Source organism: Anomaloglossus baeobatrachus, chromosome 2 (assembly GCF_048569485.1).
Source record: "Anomaloglossus baeobatrachus isolate aAnoBae1 chromosome 2, aAnoBae1.hap1, whole genome shotgun sequence".
NCBI lineage: Eukaryota > Metazoa > Chordata > Amphibia > Anura > Aromobatidae > Anomaloglossus > Anomaloglossus baeobatrachus.
The window spans coordinates 42,800,271-42,825,072 of record NC_134354.1 but is presented as its reverse complement, the minus strand read 5'-3'; the positions used below and the strand labels follow the sequence as shown (position 1 = coordinate 42,825,072).

General features: G+C 51.6%; 2 protein-coding genes across 2 annotated transcripts in view; both read right to left on the bottom strand.

Annotated features, from left to right (window-relative positions):
* Positions 1–5,045: 5,045 nt before the first annotated feature.
* LOC142286447 (trifunctional purine biosynthetic protein adenosine-3-like) lies at positions 5,046–11,458 on the bottom strand. Its single transcript, XM_075333362.1, has 5 exons — positions 11,446–11,458; positions 9,754–9,884; positions 9,104–9,245; positions 8,053–8,156; positions 5,046–5,228 (listed from the first exon to the last, which is right to left on the bottom strand). The coding sequence occupies exons 1-5, from the start codon at positions 11,456–11,458 to the stop codon at positions 5,046–5,048; spliced, it is 573 nt and encodes a 190-aa protein (XP_075189477.1).
* Positions 11,459–14,582: 3,124 nt separating this feature from the next.
* The window catches only part of LOC142286431 (trifunctional purine biosynthetic protein adenosine-3-like), a 56,676-nt gene continuing 46,456 nt past the window's right edge, over positions 14,583–24,802 (bottom strand). Inside the window, exons 17-18 of the mRNA XM_075333360.1 lie at positions 14,671–14,802; positions 14,583–14,611 (exon numbers count right to left, since the gene is read on the bottom strand). Coding sequence (XP_075189475.1) covers positions 14,583–14,611; positions 14,671–14,802 — 161 coding nt within the window. The remainder of the gene's footprint in view (positions 14,612–14,670; positions 14,803–24,802) is intronic.

The window sequence follows — 24,802 nt, the reverse complement described above, 5'->3', positions numbered from 1 at the left end:
GGCCCCTGCCTGTCCCGCCACCTCACCGGGACCACAAACCCCTACCCACGGAGGGTGAAAAACATCCCAGCTGATCCCTAACAACACTCCCGGGATCCCCGTCACCAGCAGCGGTGGTGCCCCAACCTCACCACAAACCGTGGGTGGCGTCACGGACAATCTCCCCAAACCAATCATCCCCCTTTCACTCACGGGCGAGGAGCGCTACTTGAGTCCCCGGATCCGGCCCACCGCTCGAGCCACCGAGCAGCAGCAGCAGCAGCGCCGGACCCAAGCGTTAGCGAGCGCAGCGGCGGCGCCCTCCCCGCCCGCGACAAACTTGGCGTCACGAAAAGGATCTTACCGTTCTGCCGGCTGGTAGAAGTGCGCCTTGTGTTCCCCGCCGGCGGTGTCCGGCCGAAAAATTTCAGAATCCGCCATCTTGGGCGCAAAGATTTTCCCTCTCGAGCGTCTTCTAGAGCAGTGGAGGCGCGAAAGCCAAAACTCCGCCCCTGAAGAGGAGGTACTGAGAAAAGACCAAGGGGGGACGAATGGCGGCCGGCCGCATGTAGCTGAGGCTGGAGAGAAGCAGGGACGCCCGGACTCCGTGTCAAAACCGTTCCTGGAACCCCGAAGCCGCTGGCCCCATGTCCACCCAGTCCGCACAGCCCGAGGGCTTGGAGCCCGAGCCCGGAACACCGGCGTCGCTGGAGGCCCAGACGATGCTGCTATGTCGCCGCGGTCAAGTAGAGTTACGCCGCCTGATGGCCCGGTGGACGGCCGAAAGGGAGGAGCTGGTTACGGTCGCGCGGGTGTACAAGGTACAGGCTGTTGAGGAGCGGGTGGGTGACCCACGCTCCTGTGTCCCCAAGGGACCGGCCGCGGTGCGGGCGAATGAGGGGCCCACCCCGGAGAATGCACCCCTACAGGATCCCGCCTTCCTGACCCCCCGGCCGGGCAGGATGCCGGCCCGGACTGCGGCTAGACCCGTGAAGACCGTGTGGGTGCTCAGTGGCAGGGCCGCGCCCCCACGCTGCCAGCCCATGAAGAAGTGGAATAGGCAGCGGTCCCCTCCATTACACCATTGTTCCCCGTTGGGACCATCAGCACCGTTACCGTTAAATGAAATAGTGAATGAAAGCTAATAAACCGAAGATGTTACCTGATGGTCAACCATGATTGAACCGGCCGTTGCCGGCAAGTTGTCCCCGTAGGGACCCTTTGCATCGTGCATAAGAAACTGCTTATGAACAATGCCTGAGAACTTGCAGGGCACCCACAGACTAGTGGGGTTGTAAATAATTGGCATGTTTTCCGTTGCTGCCTCCGGAGAGGCTGATTTGGAGGATGGGCCTGGAGGAAAGTGATGGCCCAGGCCCGCCACTAGCGTAACCGGTGGCGATCCTCCGGGGAGTCAGGGGCCCCCCATGGACGTGGGGTCCCCTGAAGGGGCCGTCAGGTGCGAGACACCGTACCCGTTCCCGCTCGGGCAGCCTGGATCTGGACTGGGGTCAAGGGGTGCTGCCCATTTTCTTAGGGGCAGCATCAGGGCCAGGTTGTTTGGGTGGGAGAGCGGAAGCCGACAGTTAACAATAAAAATGTGTTTGTAACGTTAAAGTACCGTACCTCCCGTTAAGGGAAGATCCATAAAAATGCTTTGTTAAATGTTTTCACATGTTTTCTACCTTTTACAGTTGAAAAATAAAACCGGTGATGGACGGGCAGCCCGCGGACGGTCTGCATTTAATCAAGGGGGAATGTGGCGCCCTGGACTAGCCAGGTCATCACAGGTACTACAAACACACCCCACACCCCGAGATAGGCACATCAGCCAGACACAAAATCCTTGTTGCCTCCCTCCAGGGGCTGATGTTCACACCAGGTGGGGCGGAGCCAGGTGGTTGGCCCCGCCCATTGAGGAGTTCACAGTCCTGGAGGTGGGAAAAGGAGTGCAGTTTCACTGAGTTCAGTTAGGGAAGTGGAAGAGTGAAGTGGTAGTGGAGGAGCAGACTGACCGTGTCCGGGTACGTGGCCCGGGCACATACAGCAAGGTTGGCAGACGGTGGTGGCCGTCTGCAGGAGAGGCGGATCAACGCGGAACCGTAGGACTGGGGATGGGCGGTGGCCCGCCAGTACCAAACCGGGGAGCGAAGTGAAGCCAGCACACACAGGCAGGGCCTGCGGACCCCGACCAGGCTTGGAGCGGCCGTTAAAGGTCAAATCCGTCAGTGACCGGAACCCCAGGGGTTTCCTAGCAGCCAAGACCCGATTGAAGGCAACCGTCCAACTAGAAAAGGGAAATACAGCTACCGCCACAGCTAGAGTTCCCAGGGCCAGAGCCTGCGGGCAAAAGGGCTCCTCCGGCACCTATACGCTGGGGAGCGGGTTACCGGTGGGAAGCCATCGGAGCCGAACACGCAAAAGGTGCAGGGAAAGGCAGCCACCACTAACCATCCGGGAGAGACCACAGCAGCCGTTTGTTTTACCAGAGACTGTGCATCCATTCTTGGCTGAGTGAGTACCATCGTGCCATCCGGCACCGCGCTGCCCCCACGACCCTGCACCTCACCGGCCCCTGCCTGGCACGCCACCTCACCGGGCCCCGGGACCACCAACCCCTACCCACGGAGGGGGAAAAACATCCCAGCTGCTCCCTAACAACACTCCCGGGATCCCCGTCACCAGCAGCGGTGGTGCCCCAACCTCACCACAAACTGTGGGTGGCGTCACGGACAATCTCCCCAAACCAATCATCCCCCTTTCACTCACGGGCAAGGAGCGCCGCTCGAGTCCCCGGATCCGGCCCACCGCTCGAGCCACCGAGCAGCAGCAGCAGCGCCCTCCCCGCCCGCGACAAAGGCCTGGACCCGGACCAGTGTGGGAGGCTAAATGGATTGCCAAGTACTCCCATGGAAGTGGATGCTGGGCATTGGAAGCATTTCTGGACGCCACAGTGGAGCAGCGCCTGGGAGGCTCCAGGACTGGCTCAGCAAAGCAGCGAGTCCCGCGGAAGGGAAACCTGCAGCTCCTGCTAACATAGCTTCGCGGGAGTCCCAAGCTCGTTCTTCAAGTGGAAAAGTGGAACGAGCGGTGCGGGCCCGGGAGGAGTCTCTCCGGGCTACACAGAAGGTTGCAGAGGCCCAAGCTAGGGCTGCACGGGCCGTTGAGGAGACAGCGAGGGCCGCCGGAGAGATGAAAAAGGCTCACAAACAGGTCGAACAGGCTCAGGAAGATATGTCTGACTAGTCAGTGGTGGTGGTGACCATGTGTACCGCCCCGCGGCCTAGGCTGCAACCGCTGAGCTGCTTGGATCCGTGCTCGTTCTGCGCGCGGTGGCTCGAGCCTCTCACGGACCCATGGGTCACTTTGCTCTGCAAGGGAGGCTGGCGCTGCACGCGGGGGATGCGGGAATTTTTGGTGTCGGGGTGATTGCTTGTGACACCACCCACGGGTCGTGGTGATGGTGGACACCACCGCTGCGGTAGAGGTGAGGGACTCCCGGGAGCGGTGTCAGGGCGCAGCTTTGGTGTTTACCCCTCCGTGGGTAGGGGCAGTGTGTCCCGGAGCCCGGTCGCGGGGAGCTGGTGCGGGGCGCAGTGCTGCGGTGCGGTGCTGTGCCGGATGGCACTGTTGTACTCATGATTAAGTCACACAGAGTGACTGGTAAACCAAACCGGGTGATAGACGGGAGGCCCACAGCCGGCTGCAGTTCACTAGACGGGTTGGCAGAGTCCCCCTTTCTCCTGCACCTAAGTGTAAGTGGACCACGGTGCCTAAGCATGGGTGGTCCGCTCCCCGGCAGTTGTGTCGAAGGAGCTTCTTTGCCCGCAGGCGCTGGCCCTTGGATCTCTGGCCTCTGGCGGGGGCTACTATCCGGTCGGGTTGGGCTGTTGCCTTCAATCAGGACTTTGGTGGGAAAGAATCCCGGGAGGTCCAGATCCTCAATCAGTGAATTTGACTATGGTGGTGGCCTACGGCCTAGTCTGGGTCTGAGTACCCGTCCTGGTGCTCCGGTATACTGTTGGCTCCCCGGTTCGGTTCCGGTGGGCTCCAAAACTGTCCCGGTCCCTACGGTTTCACCGGTCGTATTCCCGGTCTCCTGCAGGCGGCCCCTGCCGTCTGCCTGCCTGACTGTTCGAGGGTCCTGGGCTCCAACCCAGGCCCTACGCAGAACTGCACTTCACTCTACTCCACTGCACTGTACTGAACTACACAGACTCACTGCTGTTTTCCTGCCTCAGGCCAGCAGACTCCTCGGAGGGCGTGTCTTTCCGCCTGACTCCGCCCACCTGGTGTGCCTGTCTAACACTGAGGGAGGCAATCAGGGCTTAATGTTTGACTGTTGTTACCTGCCTAGTGTGTGTGGGGGGGTGTGGTGTAGTGACCTGTGACCCCTGGGGTGTCCAGGGCGTCACACATGCTTAGTGAGGGAAGTACGGAAGATGATCGTGAGTGGAAGCGGGAGGTAATTTGCCACAAATAGAAGCGGGAGCGGCAGGTCCGGGCGCATTTGGAGCGGCCTGGGGGGGCACTACTGCTAGTTGTTTTACCCACGGTCATTTCGTGTATATGGATTATGACTGTGGGTAAGCCTTCCTGAGGGAAGAGGAAACTGGAGACCAGGTGTATCTGAATGCGGGTTCGGTGGATGGAGGTCCAGTCCAGTACACCTCCCGTATGAAGTTCATTAAGAAAAGGGGCCGCGCTGGTAGTTCGCGGTGGCCGCCCTCGTGGTGGGGGATACTTCGGCCTTTAAAGAAGCAGTGGCAGGGGTTCTTGGAGGGGTGAAGGAATGAAGAGATGCTTTTCTGCTGTTTTGGGGGGGGGGGTTCATTTGTGCAGGAGAGATAATATGTAAGTGCGATAGTTTTAAATGGTTATAGGTACACAAATCCCAATTATTATAGATAAAGGTGTAAAGTGCAGGTTCACGTCAGGGCTGAGCTCTTGGTGGCTATCGGTCACTGCTTCACTCTTCCTGGCAACAGTTTTGAAAAATATCTCCTATTATTGTGTTTATTCATAAATGGTCAACCAGGGAGTAACACCTCTGTATAACTCCGCCTTCACTCCCCAGATTTCCATACGATACACCCGTCCATTCCTAAGGTGACAATTCCACTGGCTACCATGTGTATGGCCTTGGCTACTGCCCTCTGTTCAGATTCTTCCATTAGTGTACATGTAGGGACCACTGGATCGGCCACCACCGTCTCCTGCAGGATGATCGGTCCGGGGGAGCTGCCGTCCTATACAATAAAGTGCAGATGGGTTTGCTTAGTATAATAAGGCATTAGATCCTGGTAGTATTAAACTGACAATAAATTGCCCCTGACTTTGGACCAGCCGAAAATACAGCCATGGCAGTCCTGGGGCCTTTGTATCTCCTCAGAGATCTCCAATTGCATCAGACCCCAGTCTAACCACATAGAGGCCGCTGCCAGCATTGGGGGCAGCATCTAGGGCAGGGGTGGGGCAGATTCCCAGAGGCCGCGGTCTTGTTGGCCATCCGCCCTTTAAATCTCCACATGCGTTGCTTGCGTGTACCAATGAGCTCTCACACTGACCAGTGCCAGCGTGGTCAGGACTTACATTGGGGCGGGTTTAGCGCTTTGTGCTTACGTCCAACAGCAGCTTCACAGATTCCAGCGGTGTGTGCCCGCCCTCTGGAGCTGTGTGTCTGCCCTCTTCCTTCCGGTAGTGTGTGCCCAATGCCCGCCTTTTGGTGCTGTGTGCCCCATCCAGTGCTTTGTGGCCCCGCTAGTTCTGTGTAACAAACTCCCAGTGTTGTTTGCAACCCTCAATGCCGTGTGCCCTCCCAATGCTGTGTATCATCACAGATGTGTGTTCCCCCAGTGATGTGTGTTCCCGACAAGTGCTGTGTGCAGTCCCCCCAGTGCTGTGTACAGCACCCCCAGTGTTGTGTGCCCTGCCAATGCTGTTCATCACCCCCAGTGTTGTGTTCCCACTACTGCTGTGCTCCACCCACAGTGCTGTGTACCCCCAGTGATGTCCGTGCCCCCTAGTGATGTCTGTGCTCCAAAAGTGCTGTCCGTGCCCCCCATTGATGTATGTGCCCACCCAAGTGATGTCTGTGCCCCAGCCTCTCTTGTGATGTCTATGCCCAGCCCCTCTAGTGATGTCTTTGCTCCAGCCCCTCTAGTAATGCCTGTGCCCCAGCCCCTCTAGTGATGTCTCTGCCCAAGCCCCTCTAGTGATGTCTGTGCCCCATCCCCTCGTGTTGTATATGTCCCAGCCCCTGTTATGATGTATATGCCCCACCCCCTCCTGTGATGTGTATGCCCTCTGCGTCTCCTATGATATATACATCACATTGGAGATGCTGGGGGCATATACATCACATTGGAGATGCTGAGGGCATATACATCACAAGAGGGGCTGGCGGCATATACATCACAAGAGGGGCTGGTGGCATATACATCACAAAAGGGGATGGGGGCATATACATCAGAAGAGGGGTTGAGGGCAGATCCATCACAGAAGGGGTTGGGAACATATACATGTCCCCAGCCCCTCATGTGATATATTTGCCCCCAGTGTCTCCTGTGATGTACAGCAGTCCCAGCGTCTCCTGTGTGATGTATATGCCCCAGGTAAAGTAGCTGCTGTTTATAGATGGAAGCTCACACTTACGGCATCAATTATTGCTCAATAAGCAAAAGGGAAAAAATGCTAGAAAAGATTGTGATGGATCCTGTTACTGCTGAGTGGAAAGTGCAGCACCTCCTACCCACACTAGTCCTTTATAGCAGCCTGCATGGACACGGCCATATTCAGTCAGTTTTATCACCTCTTCCCAAACTGATGTACATGCTGGGATCGCTGCTGTTTACTCCAATGAATGCAGCATTTAAGAGGAAAGATATATCACTGCCAGTTACCCGCCCCCCATATGCAATTATAATGGGCTGATGGCTTGTCCTGGAGGTGCCGACATCTTGGTAACTCCTGTGAAGGAGGCAATCATTTACACTGTGTACTGCAATACTGTAGCACTGCTGTATATAGCACGAGCCATCAATTGCTGATTCAGGTCCCCTAAGGAGATTGTAAAACAAAGCAGAAAAAAAAAGTGCTTTTGAAAATTCATAGAAAATAAACTATAAAAACTTGAGTCCCCCTCCTTTTCTTGGCTTGAAAACTGAAGAATAAAAAATAAGCATATTTGGTGTTAAGGTATCTATAAAAATACAATCTTTTAAAATGTAAAATTCTGTATTATAAAATCTTTAAAGGGAAAAAAAACCTCTAAACTTGAAAATTGCCAATTTTTCATTGCCGCATCTTCTTTAGAAAAATGCATTAAAAAGCGATTAAAGTACAATATACCGTAAAATTGTATCAATAAAAAGTGCCGCTCACTGTGTAAAACACAAAACCTCACACAAGTCCATTGACTTAAAAATAAAAAGTTTTATCAAACTAAAATGTTAATAAAAATTATTTGATTTAAAAAAAAAAAAATAAAAGAGTTAGCGACTTGAGAATTCAGCAACACGAGCTGAAAATATGTTTAAACCGCTAAGATATATACAAATTTGGTGTCGCTGTAATCGGTCTGACCTGGTGAATTATGTTGCAGGTCAATTTTGTCGAAGAAAAAAATGCCATGAAAACAAAACTCAAAAAGTCATGGTGGACTGATTTTTCTTTTCACTATTTCGCTTCACTTGGATTTCTTTTCCGCTTTTCAGTTCAGTATAGTAAAATGATCCCACAGAAATCAAGCCCTACTGCTATGTCACAAAAAATAGGTATGGTCCTTAGAGAGAGGAGGGGGAGATGGGAAACAAAAGTGCAAAAACAAAAAATCCTCCAGTAATGACCTCAAAACAATATGTGACTTATAATAGACCTTATACCGCTTCCTGCAGGTCACAGAGACCGCCACGGTGCCCACCACCCACATGACTGCCCAGGGGCTCACACGTGTCCCCCTACTCCCGCTCCCCTGCTGTACTGCCATTGTGTGCAACGATGTGAGCACGTCCATTCTCCATATAGAGCTGGGTCCAGTCTATAAAGTCAGCGGATACATATAAACACACGGACCAGCATGAAGCACACCGTGCAGCCGTGGACCCCCGATCCAGTCACGGGTGATTTCTCCACTTTCGTTGATGGGAACAGTGATGAGAACAGTTTCACAATCTTCCCTAAAGGTAAAATATCACAAGATGTAACAACCACTGACGGCAAAGAAAAATCAGTTTTTAGACCACTAAGGGGTACTTTGCACACTACGACATAGCAGGTGCGATGTCGGTGGGGTAAAATCGAAAGTGACGCACATCCAGCGTCGCAGTCGATATCGTAGTGTGTAAAGTCTTTTTGATACGATTAACGAGCGCAAAAGCGCCGTTATCGTATCATCGGTGTAGGGTCCGACATTTCCATAATGCCGCTGCAGCAACGGTACGATGTTGTTCCTCGTTCCAGCAGGCAGCACACATCGCTGTGTGTGAAGCCGTAGGAGGGAGGAACATCACCTTACCTGTGTCCCGGCTGCAACGCGGCGCGGAAGGATGAAGGTGGGCGGGATGTTTACGTCCCGCTCATCTCCGCCCCTTGGCTTGCGATGTCGTAGTGTGCAAAGTACCCCTTAGTCCCTCAACACTCAAATCCCCCAATGGTCTCTATTTCTCGATACATCGATGGTGTCCCAACACTTGTCTGGTGTCTTATACCCTTACAAACCATCTCGGGCCAATGTGAGACCACCTACTATTGGATTATATAGCTCTGGAGAGCCCCTTTATGTATTTGCGTTGTCCTTGACATCACTATTATACTCACACACAATAATTACTGCTCTCATGTGACTTTATGATGACTGTTTCCCTTCTGATCATGTAATCATTCCTTCCTTAGTTGTATAAGGAAGCCCCATGGTGGCCGTACTGTTCTCCCCCCATTATTAATACAGTTCTGCAGTTAAGTGATTTTTCATGAAACAGCGCCACTCTTGTTCTGTTGGCAGTAAGTGGAATTGCAGTATTTGATTCTGGCTGAGGATCAATTCCAGACACGAGTGGCGCTATTTTTTAAAACATTTAAAGAATTTTATTTAATCTTAACCCCTTAATCCATTTGTGACCTTTACCTCTCCATGCAATCAGAAACTGATCTGATAATGTCCGTCCAAACCCAGCGAGGCAGATTAGATCGATGGAGAATTCCTCCAACACTCTGCAGACCGTGCTCTCATATTCCGACTGACATCCAAACATTGTGTGATGTAGAACCTGGTGTAAGAGGAAACGAAATCTGAAGGTCGGGAAGATTGAAATTGGAGGTTTGAATAAGGTGAATGAATGAACATGGCGCATGCTGAATCCGGCGCATCACTTTTTTGTTTCTTCTGTGTAAAAATCTTTGCCTTTATACCATATCCGGACTGTAAGACATCAATGTAATCTACAAATGGCATGCAATACCAGAGGAGCAGGAGGAAAATACGCTCTGCGGCACATGGACATTTGCAATATGTGGCTGCTGCAATACGATAATTTACATACAAGACATGTGTTACATTGTAGGGAGCAGTGTCCTAATAAATCCTAAAAGCAGCGTTTGGAGTGAGTTTTTATTTCTTTCCACAAAGTTTATAATTTTTTTAAAAACCTCCAAAGTGATCAGTGGGATCTTAGAGGAATCCTACCAGAACGTTTTCAGTTTCCTGCAGCGCCACCTCAGGAAGAATTGAGTATTACACTATTCCCTTCATATAGTGGGGTGTAATGCAAGACCTACCCGTGTGGGGATCCCGGCACCAGCAGCCCTCTTGAGTTCCTCCACAGCGCTATTAGTGGAGATGATGAGGGACAGTCTGGCACAGCTGCCCAGGTGTCTAATAGTGTCCATCATAAGCTTCAGTTTAGTACCTAAAGAAAAAGGAAAAATTGTGTGATAGAAACACAAATATCCAAACATCTCACCATCGTAGGGTGTCTACCAGAAACAGCAAGTCCACAAAACCAAAACAGTCATGGTCGAAATTGTTGGCATCCTTGAAATTGTTCCACAGAATTAATTATTTCTCCCAAAACATTATTGAAATAACACGCTATACATGTTTTTTTTTCCTTTGTGTGTACTGAAACATCTAAAAACTGAGAAAAAAGGCAAATTTCATACAAAGCCCAAAAAATGAGCAGGAAAAAATTGTCGGCACCTTCCCAAAATTGTAGAAAAACAACTTTGTTTCAAGCATGTGTTGCTCTTTCAAACTCACCTGTGGCAAGTAACAGGTGTGGGCAATATGAAAATTACTCCTGAAACCAAATATAAAGGTGAGAAGTTGACTCATTCTTTGCATTGTATGTCTGTGTCTGTCACACTAAACATGGAGAACAGAAAGTGGAGAAGAGAACTGTCTGAGGACTTTAGAACCAAAATTCTTGAAAAATATCAACAATCTTAAGGTTACAATTCCATTTCCAGAGACCTTGCAGTTCCTTTGTCTACAATGCACAACATAATCAAGATGTTTACAACCTTTGGAACTGTAACTAATCTCCCTGGATGTGGACAGCAGAGAAAAAATGATGAATGGTTGCAAAGCAGGATTGTCCAGATAGTGGGTAAACAGCCCCAATAAAGTTCCAAACAAATTTATGCAGTCCTGTAGGCTCAGGGCGCATCAGTGTCAGCGCAAACTATCCATCCACATTTGAATGAAATGAAACTCTATGGAGGAGACCCAGGAGGACCTTACTGCTGACACAAAGACATAAATAAGCTAGACTACAGTTTGCCAAAATGTGCGTGAGTAAAACAAACTCCTTCTGGGAAAGTGTCATGTGAAAAGATGAGGCCGAGATACAGCATTTTGGTAAATCTCATCATGACTAGGGTTTTGTAAAGTATCTCAAGTGCATAAACTACAAAACACTGAGTGACGGTGGAAATATATGGACACAGCAGCCTTTATTAATTACAAGTAAGAACATATTCAGCATCCCCATAACCTTTTCCCTGAGGAGATCCTGGATGGCCTGAACCACTGAAGAGCACCAGAATACCATCCGTAGTCGCACGCACCACTACGACTCGGGGCTGACAAATGTCACAGTGCTGTCCCTTCTCCAAATTTTAACCTGTTCCCTGGGAACCTACATACACACATTCAGCTTTATATATTAGATGTTTCTTTTCTTTTAAAAAGCAACATTAATAAGGTTGGGTGGGTGGTTCGTTCACTAGTCTTGGATCCACGAAACAAGGTGCCCGAAGGGCTCTTCCTCTTCTTTTAAAGATACTATTGCTCTCCTTTCCGCTCCCCTTCCTACAAACTTCCCACCAATCGTGTAACAGTCGCAAACCATGTGACCTACTAAAATCCTATAACTTCCCCCCAGGTCCTGTTGTGTGAACGCGCCAAACCTTCTGTTAAACCCCTCCTGCTCAATCTGCCTATTAACCCTAACTGTGGCTTGTTCTTACAAACTTTTGTCATGTCCGGTCTTCCACTAGTGGCTGCACCCCGTTCCAGCCCTATTCTTTCTACTGTTTACCGAAAACGGAATGAGGCCTACAAAGAAAATATTTACCTACAGATAAATATGGTGAATCATGAGATCTGAAGATTACCAAAGGATTTTGGGTTGCAATGTAGTGCCCAGTGTCAGTAAGCTGGGTTTGCATCCAGTTCATGGGTCTTCCAGCAGGACAATGACCCCAAATAGACTTTAAGAAGCCCCAGACATGGATGGAAACAAAGTGCTGGAGAGTTCTGAAGTGTCATCAATGAGTCCGGATCTAAATCCCATTGACACCTGTGGAGAGACCTTAAAATTGCTGATGGGAGAAGAGGCCTTCAGATATGAGAGACCTGGAGCAGATTATAAAGAAGAGTCCAAAATTCCAGGTGAGAGGAGGAAGAAGCTTGTGGACGGTTATAGGAAGCGATTTATTACAGATATTTATGCCAAAGAATGTGCAACCAAATATTAAGTTGAGGGGGACAACAATTTTGTCCTGCCAATTTTCTTAGTTTTCTGTGAAATTATGTCTAATTTGCTTTTTTGTGTGTTTTTTTGTGTTCTTCCTATACACACAAAAAAGTGAACCATGTGTATGACAAAACGTGTAACTGCAATAATTTTCTTGGAAAAATACTTCAGTTTCTGGAACAATTTCAAGGGTGCGAACACTTTCGGCCATGACTATAAATGTACCCACTACACAGAACAACGTCTCTTTTCATGTTGAAGACGAGGCAACATATGATTTGGGAAGGTTATTGGTATGTTTATTATTTTCTCTGTTTGGAAGCCTATGGGAAAACTAAAATTAAAGCTTGATAACCTGTTTAATGGGGTTATCTAAAGTCTGGAAGTTACGGTAAATTCCTTAATAAATTCCCCATGGCTGGGGGTCTGACCACTGGGACCCCCATTGATTCCGAGAACCGGGCCTCATTTGCACATCCATTCCATTCATACGGGATCTTCAGATCCCCATCTCTCAGTATCTCTGGGGGGCCCAGGGGTCAGATCTTTAGCAATTTCTTTACCGTTGACATGAGCGGCAAGACTAATTCAAGCAGTTTGCTGAACCTTGAATTGTACCTTCATGGGAGGTGAAGTAACAGAATATGGGCAGGTTGGGTTTGTGTGCCCGACCTGCTTTTTAGGCATTATCCTGCCTGCTAACATATTGTAACAAACCATCAGCTGTGTGAGTGTGGCGCCCGGGACAAGCCAGGGGCCACAGGTAACACCACCACCACACCCCACACTCCCTGTAGGCACATCAAGGTCAGACACAAAAATCCTTGTTGCCTTCCCCAGGGGCTGATGTCCACACCAGGAGGTGGAGCCAGGCGGTTGGTCTCCACCCACCAAGGAGTTCACAGTCCTGGAGGAGGGAAAACACAGGCAGTCTAGTTTTGGAGGAGGAAGTGAGAGGAGTGGAACAGTAAGGGAGAGTCTAGTTTGGACAGTGAAAGTGGAAGGAAGGAAGTAGCAGTCGAGCAGTCTGAAGTGAGTCCGGGTGTGTGGCCCGGACAGAACAGCAAGGTTGGCAGACGGTGGTGACCGTCTGCAGGAGTGGCCTATCGGAGTTGCCGTGAGGACCGTGGACGGGCGGTGGCCCGGCGGTACCGGACCGGTACACAAGGAGAAGCCAGCACCATTGGCAGGGGCCTTTCGGATCCCGGCAAGGCTAGGATTCGCCGTGAATTTGCCAAATCCGTTAGTGAAGGGGACCTCCTGGGTTTCCAAACAACCAAGTCCCGACAGAAGGAAACCATCCAACCGTGCAGGGGGGACACCGCCACCGCCAACCGTCTCCCAGGGCCAGCGCCTGCGGGCAAAAGGGGCTCCTCCGGCTCATATCCAAGTCAGGGAGCGGGTAACCGGTGGGAACCCTTCGCTACCAACACTGAACTTAGGTGCAGGGAGAGACAGTCATCACTAACCTACGGGGAAGAAGCAACCGCAGCCGTCTGAGGGACCCGTCCATCCAGCCGTGTGTTTTACCGAGAACTGTGTCATCGTCTCAGGCTGAGTGAGTACCACAGTGCCGTGCGGCACAGCGCTGCCCCCGCGACCCTGCACCTCACCAGGCCCCGTAGCCCGCCTGCCATCCATCCCTACCTACCCCATCACCGGGCCCCGGGACAACCAACCCTCTACCCACGGAGGGGAGAACTACCAACAAGGCTGCTCCCTGTCACCGCTCCCGGGATCCCCGTCTAGAGCAGCGGTGGTGTCATCAATATCATCACAACCGTGGGTGGCGTCACGGACAATACATCCAAATCCCCACAATCAACCTCCCTTTTCACTCACGGGCGAGGAACGCCGCTCGAGTCCCCGGGATCCGGCCCACCGCTCGAGCCACCACCGAGCAGCAGCAGCCGCAGCAGCAGCGGCAGCCGGACCCGAGCAGTGGGAGAGCGCAGTGTCACCTCCTCCGCCCGCGACATGAGCACAATCTGATCGGAGATCAGATATAAACAACAAACGTTTCCATTCTCTGAGTGTTAGGGGTACTTCTCACATAGCGAGATCGTTGCTGAGTCACAGGTTTTGTGATGCACCAGTGACCTCATCAGCGATCTCGCTGTGTGTGACACTAAGCAGTGACCTGGCCCCTGCTGTGAAATCGCTGGTCGTTACACACTCTTCTGGTTCATTTTTTGCTTGTTGGTTTCCCGCAGTGCAGCACACATCGGCGTGTTTGACTGTGGGAGACCAACGAGCACAGACTCTGTGTAAGCAGCGTACGCTGGTAACCTGGTAAATATCAGGTAACTGAGCAAAGCACTTTGCTTAGTAACCCGATGTGTACCCTGGCTACATGTGCAGGGAGCCAGCGGTAAGCGGTGTACGCTGGGAACCAGGGTAAATATCGAGTAACCAAGCAGAGCTCTTTGCTTAGTTACCCAATATTTACCCTGGTTACCAAGCGCAGCATCATTACACGAGTTACTGGTGGCTGGTCGCTGGTGAGATCTGCCTGATTGACAGCTCCCCAGCGACCATGTAGCGACGCACCAGCAATCCTGACCAGGTCGTATCGTGGTCGGAATCGCTGGTACGTTGTTTAGTGAGACGGTACCCTAAGCGGAGATCTTAACACTTGTGATAAATTGAGCAAAACTCTATGAGGGAACATAAAAAGATAAATCTTTATACACCAAACCGCTCACACGCTGTGTACCTGCAGAGGATATCAGCACGGCCACCTTTGAGATCTTCGCTGGGGCTTTGTACAGAATTACGTTTTTCAAAAGCTGGAAATTGTTCAATTTTAGAGCTTCTAAAAAATGTCTGATTTGTACGCGAGGTGAGTCTATGAAGAGAAAATATGATTATCTGAAAAATCGTTACAGCGACCTATGCACGGAGCACTGAGTAGAGGTGCCCCTCTATGACTGAAAGCCCAAGGCTGCCTGGAGGAGTAAAGTTAATTCCCCCCGGCAGCGGGGCTCTCAGTGCAGGTGCCGGGCTGCTTCAGAACGCTATGCTGTTACTTCTCATCTTATTTCTCCTGGGCAGGATCATTTTGGCAGAAATGTGCTGGAGAGTGGATTTCCCGTTCATCTTCATCATTCATCATTCATCTCATCTTCTGTAGACATCTTTATCTTACCATTTCTCAAGGAATAGTTGATAAACTAGCTAAAGGTTTGTCCCCTGCATCTTCCTCCTTGGATTGTCTATGTGCAGCTGGTCAAGCTGGAGAAGGGAGAATAGAGAGCATCTTATCTTCCATGGCTTGTACAGTAACAGGCTGGAAGTTCAACCCTGGTTGCAGGTGCAGGCGGCAGGACTTTGGTTAGGAGGGAGGAGACTGTGTCTGAGGGTGAGGTTTAGGCTGTAGGGGGGATTTATATAGGGCAATCTGGAAGTGGGGCCCCCCTTTCGGCCCGCACTTTCCAGGATAGTCCTGCCCGCCCGCCAGTGGCGTAGCAACTGCTTTTGCCGCCCAAGGCGGTCGTCAAATTTGCCACCCCCTCCGTTGGCGAGGGGGGAGTGAGGGAGGGTGGAAGGTGAGATTGGGGATAGCTACCTTACAGGATGGATCTAGACAGCAGAATCACAGCAGATGGAGGAGGCAGCAGATGGAGGAGGGTGAGAGGTTGGGGAGGGGGCGGCAGATGCAGGAGGGTAAGAGGTGGGAGAGAGTGGGAAGCAGATAGGGGAAGGGCACCGGCTTATGGGGAGAGCGGTGGCGAATGATGGCGAGCAGCGGCTGATGGAGAGAGTGGTGGTGGATGAAAGCGAGCAGTGGCTGATGGGGAGAGTGGTGGGGACTGAACGGGGCAGCGGCTGATGGGGGCGGTGGCAGATCGGAGGCAGTAGCGGCAGTGGATCGGAGGCGGTGACTACTGCTGCTGCTTCGGGGGCTGATCGGGTGCAGTGGTGGATCGGGAGTACTTACCAAATGGTACTTGCAGGGATCACTCTCCTCAGCTTTCACAGATGGAGTGAAACTGAGGGGAGTGGTCACCTACAGGTCACCAGCCCCAGATCCAAGGTGATTGGAGAGATCGGTCACAAAGCTGATCTCTCCAATCAGAGCTTGGGGCGGATGAAACAAAGGTCACCCAGCTCCAGCCAATGATCAGTGCTATAGCTGAAATGATCATGGCTGGATTTCAATGTTTTAGCCATTTTCAATGGCTGAAACATCACAGTGGCTGTGATTGGCTGAGCGGCGTTCGTCAGCCAATCACAGCCTCCGTAGGTCCGAGGGGGAGACACCACCCCTCCTGAGGTCAGGCAGAGGTCCCCTCCTCCGTGAATCTAAGGTTTTTGCACACTGATCGCAGCCACCGGGTCTCCGGGGCTGCGATTTCGCTATGACGTATTTTTTATCCCCAAAATGCAGCCCCCCTGACACGTGCCGCCCGGGGCGGACCGCCCCCTCCACCCCCCCTTGCTACACCACTGCCTCCTGCTTTCCCTAGTGGTTGTAGCAGGCTCATGGTGGCTTATGGTGGTTGGGGTGCGTCCTCGAAGTTGGATTAAATTGTACTGAGGATTCATGGAAATATGGATCCCTTAATTAGTCTGGTTGGGTTGGTGGTCTGGTCATTTGGGGGGGACCATCAGAAATGGAATGTCGGGTCCTGTTCTTTGTTAGTCAATTATACCCTTCCACCCTTTTAACAAGGAGCAGAAAAGAGTCTTTAAATTTGCTGAAAACAATGAAGATAAAAAAAATATTTGCTTATTTGGGTAATTTTTTTTCAAACATTTATTAGAATAATGCACTTAGGGTATGATAAATATACAGAACAATAATGTAGGACAAGGAGGAGGAGTGCTGAGGGGGAAAGAACCCCACACGTCCCGGAAAGATGGAGAGAAAAGAGTTTTTAACTCCAAAAAGGTGATTCTTAATTAGCTATAGGCATGATGCCCAAGGCAGAAGCAGAACTGCATCAGAATTAGTTATAGACTCATGCAAAGTCATGAGTACTTCCATGTAAAATACAATAGTAAAAGGCAGTACTACTTACCGATGCCAGAACACTGTGAATACCGGGTAACGATGTGGGGAACGGCGTCATACGCTAAGTGCATTATTCTAAGAAATATTTGAAAAAAATTTTAAAAAAATGTGCCTCTTTGGGTATCTTCATTGTTTTCAGCAAATTTAAAGACTCTTTTCTGCTCCTTGTTATTATGAATAGTGAGTAGTGATGAGCGAGTACTAAAAAGCTCGGGTGCTCGAAGCTCGGGCCGAGCCTCCCAAGATACTAGTGTACTCGGCCCGAGCAACGAGCCCAATGTTATCCTATGGGAGACCCGAGTATTTTTGTGAAATGACCCCCCGGCAGCATGGAGAAACCCTAAAAATGTCACAAAAGTCTCAGAAGAGTGCTCAAATGACATGGCAACAGCATGGGGAAGACCCCTTGAAGCATTTATCACTGAAAAGTCACAGCTGTGAACAATTTTGTCCGCGTTTTACGCCATTTTTATGGACTCACCAGAAAAGCTTCCAAAATGACCCCAAAATGATTTTTCATGGCGGAAATGTTAAGGGCACATACCCAATAGTGAGATAGAGCTGGTGTATGTTACTTTTTGAGATTAATACATAAAAGATTTTACGTGAAAACATTGTGTGGCACTCCGATGTCCCTGAGAAGAGACGTACATGAAGGCCTCTTGAGTCTAATGTGCCCATTTTGAGGAAGTGAGTCTTTGTAGTATTTTCCTTTGCCAGGGCAGTCCAAAATTGTGAGGTTCACCAATGCCCCTGCATACAGACGTGCATGATGGCCTGTAAACCTGAAGTGCCCATTGTAAGGAAGTGGGTCTATTGTAGTATAGCCCTTAGGCAGGGCAGCCAAAAATTGGGAGGCTCCACGTTGTCCCTGGGTAGAGACGTGCATGAGGGCCTGTAAACCTGAAGTGCCCATTGGAAGGAAGTGGGTCTATTGTAGTATAGCCCTTAGGAAGGGCAGCCAAAAATTGGGAGGCTCCACGTTGTCCCTGGGTAGAGACGTGCATGAGGGTCTCAAAACATTAAGTGTCCATTGTCAGGAAGTGGGTGTATTATAGTATAGCCCTTAGGCAGGGCAGCCAAAAATTGGGAGGCTCCACGTTGTCCCTGGGTAGAGACGTGCATGAGGGCCTGTAAACCTGAAGTGCCCATTGGAAGGAAGTGGGTCTATTGTAGTATAGCCCTTAGGCAGGGCAGCCAAAAATTGGGAGGCTCCACGTTGTCCCTGGATAGAGACGTGCATGAGGGCCTGTAAACCTGAAGTGCCCATTGTAAGGAAGTGGGTCTATTGTAGTATAGCCCTTAGGCAGGGCAGCCAAAAATTGGGAGGCTCCACGTTGTCCCTGGATAGAGACGTGCATGATGGCCTGTAAACCTGAAGTGCCCATTGGAAGGAAGTGGGTCTATTGTAGTATAGCCCTTAGGCAGGGCAGCCAAAAATTGGGAGGCTCCACGTTGTCCCTGGATAGAGGCGTGCATGAGGGCCTGTAAACCTGAAGTGTCCATTGGAAGGAAGTGGGTCTATTGTAGTATAGCCCTTAGGCAGGGCAGCCAAAAATTGGGAGGCTCCACGTTGTCCCTGGATAGAGACCTGTTAGGTTCTTAGTGCCTCCGTGCTTGCATTTAAAAACCGCACGTGTGTGCCTGTTGGTGGCAGCTTTCCGCTGCATTTGTGTGAGTTTTGCAAAAACTTGGATATAACGCACAAGTCTAGTGAATACACATCAGCACAGCATTCCAAAATGCGCAAGGGCGTTGTCAACGAACAAGGAAGTGGACGTGATGGTGGTGCAGGCAGAGACCGAGGTTGTGTGCAAGCTCTAATTTCGCCACAACAAAGGGCCACATCTAGTCGCTCGCACGTCCTGTCCCAAATTCTTGGGGACCGCAGCAGTACACCGCTCTTGAACCAAGACCAGTGTCAACAGGTTGTTAGTTGGATAGCGGATAATGCTTCCAGTCAGATTGGCACCACCACAAACACTCTGTCTTCCACACGGTCAAGTGTCAGTAGCCGTGATACTGCACCGCACATTTCAGAACCTGATCCTCCTTCCTACCACCAGGCCGAGTACACGTCCACGGACATTACTGATCCCACACTTGGACACTCGGAAGAGCTGTTCGTTCACGTTTCCATTCACAAATTCTGGCCTCTCGCCAGCTCCTGTTGAAGTGGGCCATGACGAGATTGTATGTACAGATGCCCAAATATTTGAGCAGCCACGTTCTCACGAAGTTGGCAACGTGTCTCAACAAGGGGTGGACGATGATGAGACACAATTGTCAGGAAGTCAGGAGGAGGAGCAGGGTGCGGAAGAGGAAGACGACGTGGTGGATGATCCAGTAACTGACCCAACCTGGCAGGAGAATATGCAGAGCGAGGACAGCAGTGCACAGGGGGAGGGAGGCGTAGCATCCCAACAGGCAGTAAGAAGCAGAGTGGTGGCCCCAGGCAGACGTCAGGCAACTGTTCCCCGGAACAACACGACACAAGGTGCCTGTACAAATGTTAGGTCTTCCCGAGTCTGGCTGTAATACTATTGTATGTATTGAGGATTTCGATTGCGTTAGGGCAATGACAACCAGAGACGAGTTCTTGGTGCAAGACGTTTATAATATGCAACCAGCAAATATGTACATAAACGGAACAAAAACACAGTAGAACATAAATACAGGAAATACCTTCCAGGGACGGAGCGAAAGGGAATTCCCGGGACCGCGCACCGGACTCCCCCAGGGAGACCACCAAGAGCGAACCCCTATACAGGGACTGTCTGGCAATCACCCCAGAAGCCCTAAATGCGCAGCAGCCGGGACACAAAAGGGCAATAGGTAAGTCCAAAAATGTCCGTACGTGATGTGAGTCCAGAGTGGTATTAAACGGAAGGAACCGGGCAGAAGTGCCGACCAAAGACGGCAAACGGAGTCCGGGCACAGCTAGATGATACCAGATGAAGTCCAGAGTCGGTGTCGGTTGTTTTCCAAGAGGATCCGAATAACAATCAGGAACCAAAAGCAGCAGGGCAGGAGCACACAGGAAGCAGTATACTCAGGCACTGGACTAAGCTTTAGGGGCGGCTTTTAAACAGATGGACAGGAAGTAGGGCAACAGAACAGAAAACTCCATGTTAACAAAGGGCAAGCTCTTTCAAAAGAAAACTGGAAAACCCAGAACTCTGACACTGGCAGTTTTTTAAGTTGGCTCCAGATGATTCTAAAAAGGCCATTTGCAACACCTGCCATGCCAGCATCAGCAGGGGTACCAAAACTAGCAGCCTGACCACCACCAGCATGATCAGGCACATGTCAGCCAAGCACCCGACTTTGTGGGAAGTACAACAGAGTCGAGGAGCAGTGCTTGCTGATGTCACTGCTACGTCTTCGCTGGTTGTGCATGCGAGCCAATCCCCTGTCCATGCTGCCTGCGAACAAGCCTCCTCCACTCCTGCACCTGCAGTTGCCTACGCAGAAAGAACACCATCATCAAGCACGTCCTTGTCCCAGCGCAGCGTTCAGTTATCCAATCATCAAACCTTTGAACGCAGGCGCAAATACACTGCCAACACCCCACATGCCACAGTTCTAAATGCTAACATTTCGCGACTGCTTGCGCTGGAAATGTTGCCTTTTAGGCTGGTTGAGACAGAAGCATTCCGCGACATGATGGTGGCAGCTGTCCCACGTTACTCGGTCCACAGCCGCCACTATTTCTCCCGGTGTGCCGTCCCCGCATTGCATAACCACGTGTCACAAAACATCACACGTGCCCTGAACAACGCTGTTTCAGCCAAAGTCCACCTAACCACAGACACGTGGACAAGTGCATGTGGGCAAGGCCGCTACATCTCGTTGACGTCACACTGGGTTAATATTGTGCAAGCTGGGACCCAGTCTGAGCGAGGGACGGAACACGTCCTTCACACACCAAGTTTTGCAGGCCCTACCTCAGTCAGGGTTTCACACACACTCTACAGCTCCGGAATGTCATGCTCCTCAGCCTCCTCCTCCTCCTGCGCATCCTGATCCACTTTACCCTCCACACCAGTCCCAAGCTGGAAGTGTCGCGGGCGGAGGAGGGGACGGTGCGCTCTCCCACTGCTCGGGTCCGGCTGACGCTGCTCTACGGCTGCTGCTGCTCGTTGGCTCGAGCGATGGCCGGATCCCGGGGACTCGAGCGGCGCTACTCGCCCGTGAGTGAAAAGGGGTGGTTTGGGTTTTGGGGATATTGTCCGTGACGCCACCCACGGTTGTGGTGATTGTGTGGACACCACCGCTGCTCTGGACGGGGATCCCGGGAGCCTGTGACAGGGAGCAGCTTTGTTGTTATTTCTCCCCTCCGTGGGTAGGGGGGTTGGTTGTCCCGGGGCCTGGTGATGGGGTAGAGATGGATGACAGGCGGGTTGCAGGGCCTGATGAGGTGCAGGGTCGCAGGGGCAGCGCTGTGCCGCACGGCACGGAGGTACTCACTCAGCCCAATGATGATGACACAGTTCACGGTAAAACAAGTGGCTGGATGGACGGGTCACTCGGACGGCTGCGGTTGTTCCTCCCTGCAGGTTAGTGATGACTGTCTCTCCCTGCACCTAAGTTAAGTGTTGGTAGTGATGGTTTCCCAACGGTAACCCGCTCCCCGACCTGGATATGGGCCGGAGGAGCCCCTTTTGCCCACAGGCGCTGGCCCTGGGAGACGGTTGCCCTTAGCGGTGGCGGTGTCTCCCCTTCACGGTTGTACGGTTGCCTTCTATCTGGACTTGGCTGTTTGGAAACCCTGAGGTTCCCTTCACTAACGGATTTGGCAAATTCACGGCGACACCAAGCCTTGCCGGGATCCGAAAGTCCTCTGCCAATGGTGCTGGCTTCTCTTTGTATACCGGTCCGGTACGGCCGGGTCACCACCCGTCCACGGTCCTTACGGCAGACTCCAATCGGCCTCCACTGCAGACGGTCACCACATCCTGCCAACCTTGCTGTCCTGTCCGGGCCAGACACCCGGACCAACTTCAGGCTCTTTGCTGTCACTTTTCTCCTCTCTACTACTTTCCTCCTTCCACTTCCTTAGCTTAACTCTCACTGCCTGTGTTTTCCCTCCTCCTCGGTGGGTGGAGACCAACCGCCTGGCTCCACACCCTGGTGTGGACAACAGCCCCTGGGGAAGGCAACAAGGATTTTGTGTTTTGACTATGATATGCCTGCAGGGAGTGTGGGGTGTTTAAGTGTTGTGCTCTGTGGCCCCTGGCTTGTCCAGGGCGACACAGAAGCACTGCAGCACTGCCTCGGCGAAGCGGCAACAGGCAGTGCTGAAGCTAATCTGCATAGGTGACAAACCCCACAATGCAGAAGAGGTGTGGACAGCTCTGAAACAGCAGGCAGATCACTGGCTCACAACTCTGAACCTAAAGCCAGGAAAGGTCGTGTGTGACAATGGCCGGAACCTGGTGGCGGCTTTGAGGCGAGGCCAGCTGACACATGTTCCATGCGTGGCCCATGTGCTCAACCTCGTGGTTCAGCGGTTTCTAAAGTCATACTCAGAGCTGTCTGGTCTGCTGGTAAAAGTTCGCCGCCTGTCTGCACATTTTCGAAAGTCACCTACTGCTTCAGCCGGCCTTGCCGGCTTAAGACGCCGTTTGCATCTTCCGGCACACAGACTGGTGTGTGATGTCCCCACGCGTTGGAATTCAACTCTGCACAAGTTGGTCAGGATATGTGAGCAGAAGAGGGCAGTTGTTGAGTACCTGCATCACCTAAGCCGTCGGGAAATGGGTCAAACTCCACACATAACACCTGAGGAGTGGAGATGGATGTCCGACCTATGCACCATCCGCCAAAACTTTGAGGACTCCACCAAGATGGTGAGCGGCGATGACGACATTATTAGCGTCACCATACCGCTTCTCTGCCTTCTAAAATGGTCTCTGCTCAAAAAACAACCATGATGCATTGCAGGCGGAGCGCGATGAGTTTGAGCAAGAAACAGTAGTGGGTGTGGGTGATGATAACACACAGCCCAGCCTCGTCTCATCACAACGTGCAGTGGAGGACTATGACGAGGAGGAGGATGAAGACATGGAGCAACTCTCTGGCCAAATTGAGGATATGACATGCAGTCATATCCTCGGTTCAGCGTGGCTGGCCAGAGGACAGGGTAGATGATGAGGAGGAGGAGGAGGAGGACAGCATGTTCAGTCATCGTGTTGGTCAGGATACTGAAGTGATGGCTGTTAAGAGTCTGGCACACATGGCTGACTTTATGGTAAGCTGCCTGTCTCGTGACCCTCGCGTTAAGAACATCTTGGCCGACAATCATTACTGGTTGGTAACACTGTTAGACCCACGCTAAAAGGAGAACTTTATGTCTCTTATTCCCGAGGCGGAGAGGTCAGGCAAAATGCAGCAGTTCCAGAAGGCCATAGTCACGGAAGTAGGCAAAGCATTCCCCTCACAAAACGCTAGCGGCATAGGTCAGGAATCACTGGACAACCAAGGCGTACAGCCGAGAGGGGCACAAGTCCAATCCGCCAGAGGTAGGGGAACAGTCTTTAAGATGTGGGACAGTTTTCTCAGCCCCTCACATACCACAGCCCCTGAGGTGAGGGGTAGTGACACAAGAAATCCTAAGTTTGGCCAGATGCTCAAGGAGTACCTTGCAGATCAAACAACTGTACTCCGACATTCCTCTGTGTCTTACAATTAATGTGTATTTATTATTATTATTATTATTATTATTTATTTATAGAGCACCATTAATTCCATGGTGCTGTACATGAGAAGGGGGTTACATACAAAATACGTATACAAGTTACAGTAGACAGACTAGTACAGAGGGAAGAGGGCCCTACCCTTGCGGGCTTACATTCTATAGGATTATGGGGAGGAGACAATAGGTGGGGTGTAGGTCAGGCGGCAGCTCCGCACGGTGGTCGGGCGGCAGCTCCGCACGGTGGTCGGGCGGCAGCTCCGCACGGTGGTCGGGCGGCAGCTCCGCACGGTGGTCGGGCGGCAGCTCCGCACGGTGGTCGGGCGGCAGCTGCGCACGGTGGTCGGGCGGCAGCTGCGCACGGTGGTCGGGCGGCAGCTGCGCACGGTGGTCGGGCGGCAGCTGCGCACGGTGGTCGGGCGGCAGCGAGTTCATTGTAGATTGTAGGCATTTCTGAACAGGTGCGTTTTCAGGTTCCGTTTCAAGTTTGCAAGAGTAGGGGATAGTCTGACGTGTTGAGGCAGCGAGTTCCAGGAGACTGGGGATGCTCGGGAGAAGTCTTGGAGTCGGTTGTGTGAGGAGCGAATGAGAGAGGAGGAGAGGAGGAGATCTTGGGAGGACCGGAGGTGACGTGTTGGAGTGTAGTGGGAGAGTAGTTCGGAGATGTACGGAGGGGAAAGATTATGCACAGCTTTGTAGGTCAGTGTTAGAAGTTTGAATTGGATACGGTGGAAGATTGGAAGCCAGTGGAGGGACATGCAGAGAGGAGAAGCGGGGTGGTATTGAGGAGAGAGGTGGATAAGTCGGGCAGCAGAGTTAAGGATGGACTGGAGAGGGGCAAGCGTGTTGGCAGGGAGGCCACAGAGGAGGATGTTACAGTAGTCGAGGCGGGAGATTATGAGGGCATGCACTAGCATTTTAGTAGATTGCAAATTGAGGAAAGGGCGGATTCTGGAAATATTTTTGAGTTGAAGACGGCAGGAGGTGGTGAGGGATTGGATGTGTGGTATGAAGGATAAGGCAGAGTCAAAGGTCACTCCGAGGCAGCGAACTTTGGGTACTGGCGAGAGCGTGGTGTTATTTATTGTAATAGATAGATCAGGTGGAGAGTGTAGGTGAGACGGAGGAAAGATG

What these genes read in the sequence shown, in the direction of transcription:
- LOC142286447 (XM_075333362.1), bottom strand. An exon ending in GTGCCGGGATCCCCACACGG is followed by an intron (nt 9,246 to 9,753) that starts GTAGGTCTTGCA and finishes CTCTTACACCAG; the next exon opens with GTTCTACATCACACAATGTT. An exon ending in GTTTCTGATTGCATGGAGAG is followed by an intron (nt 8,157 to 9,103) that starts GTAAAGGTCACA and finishes TTTTACCTTTAG; the next exon opens with GGAAGATTGTGAAACTGTTC.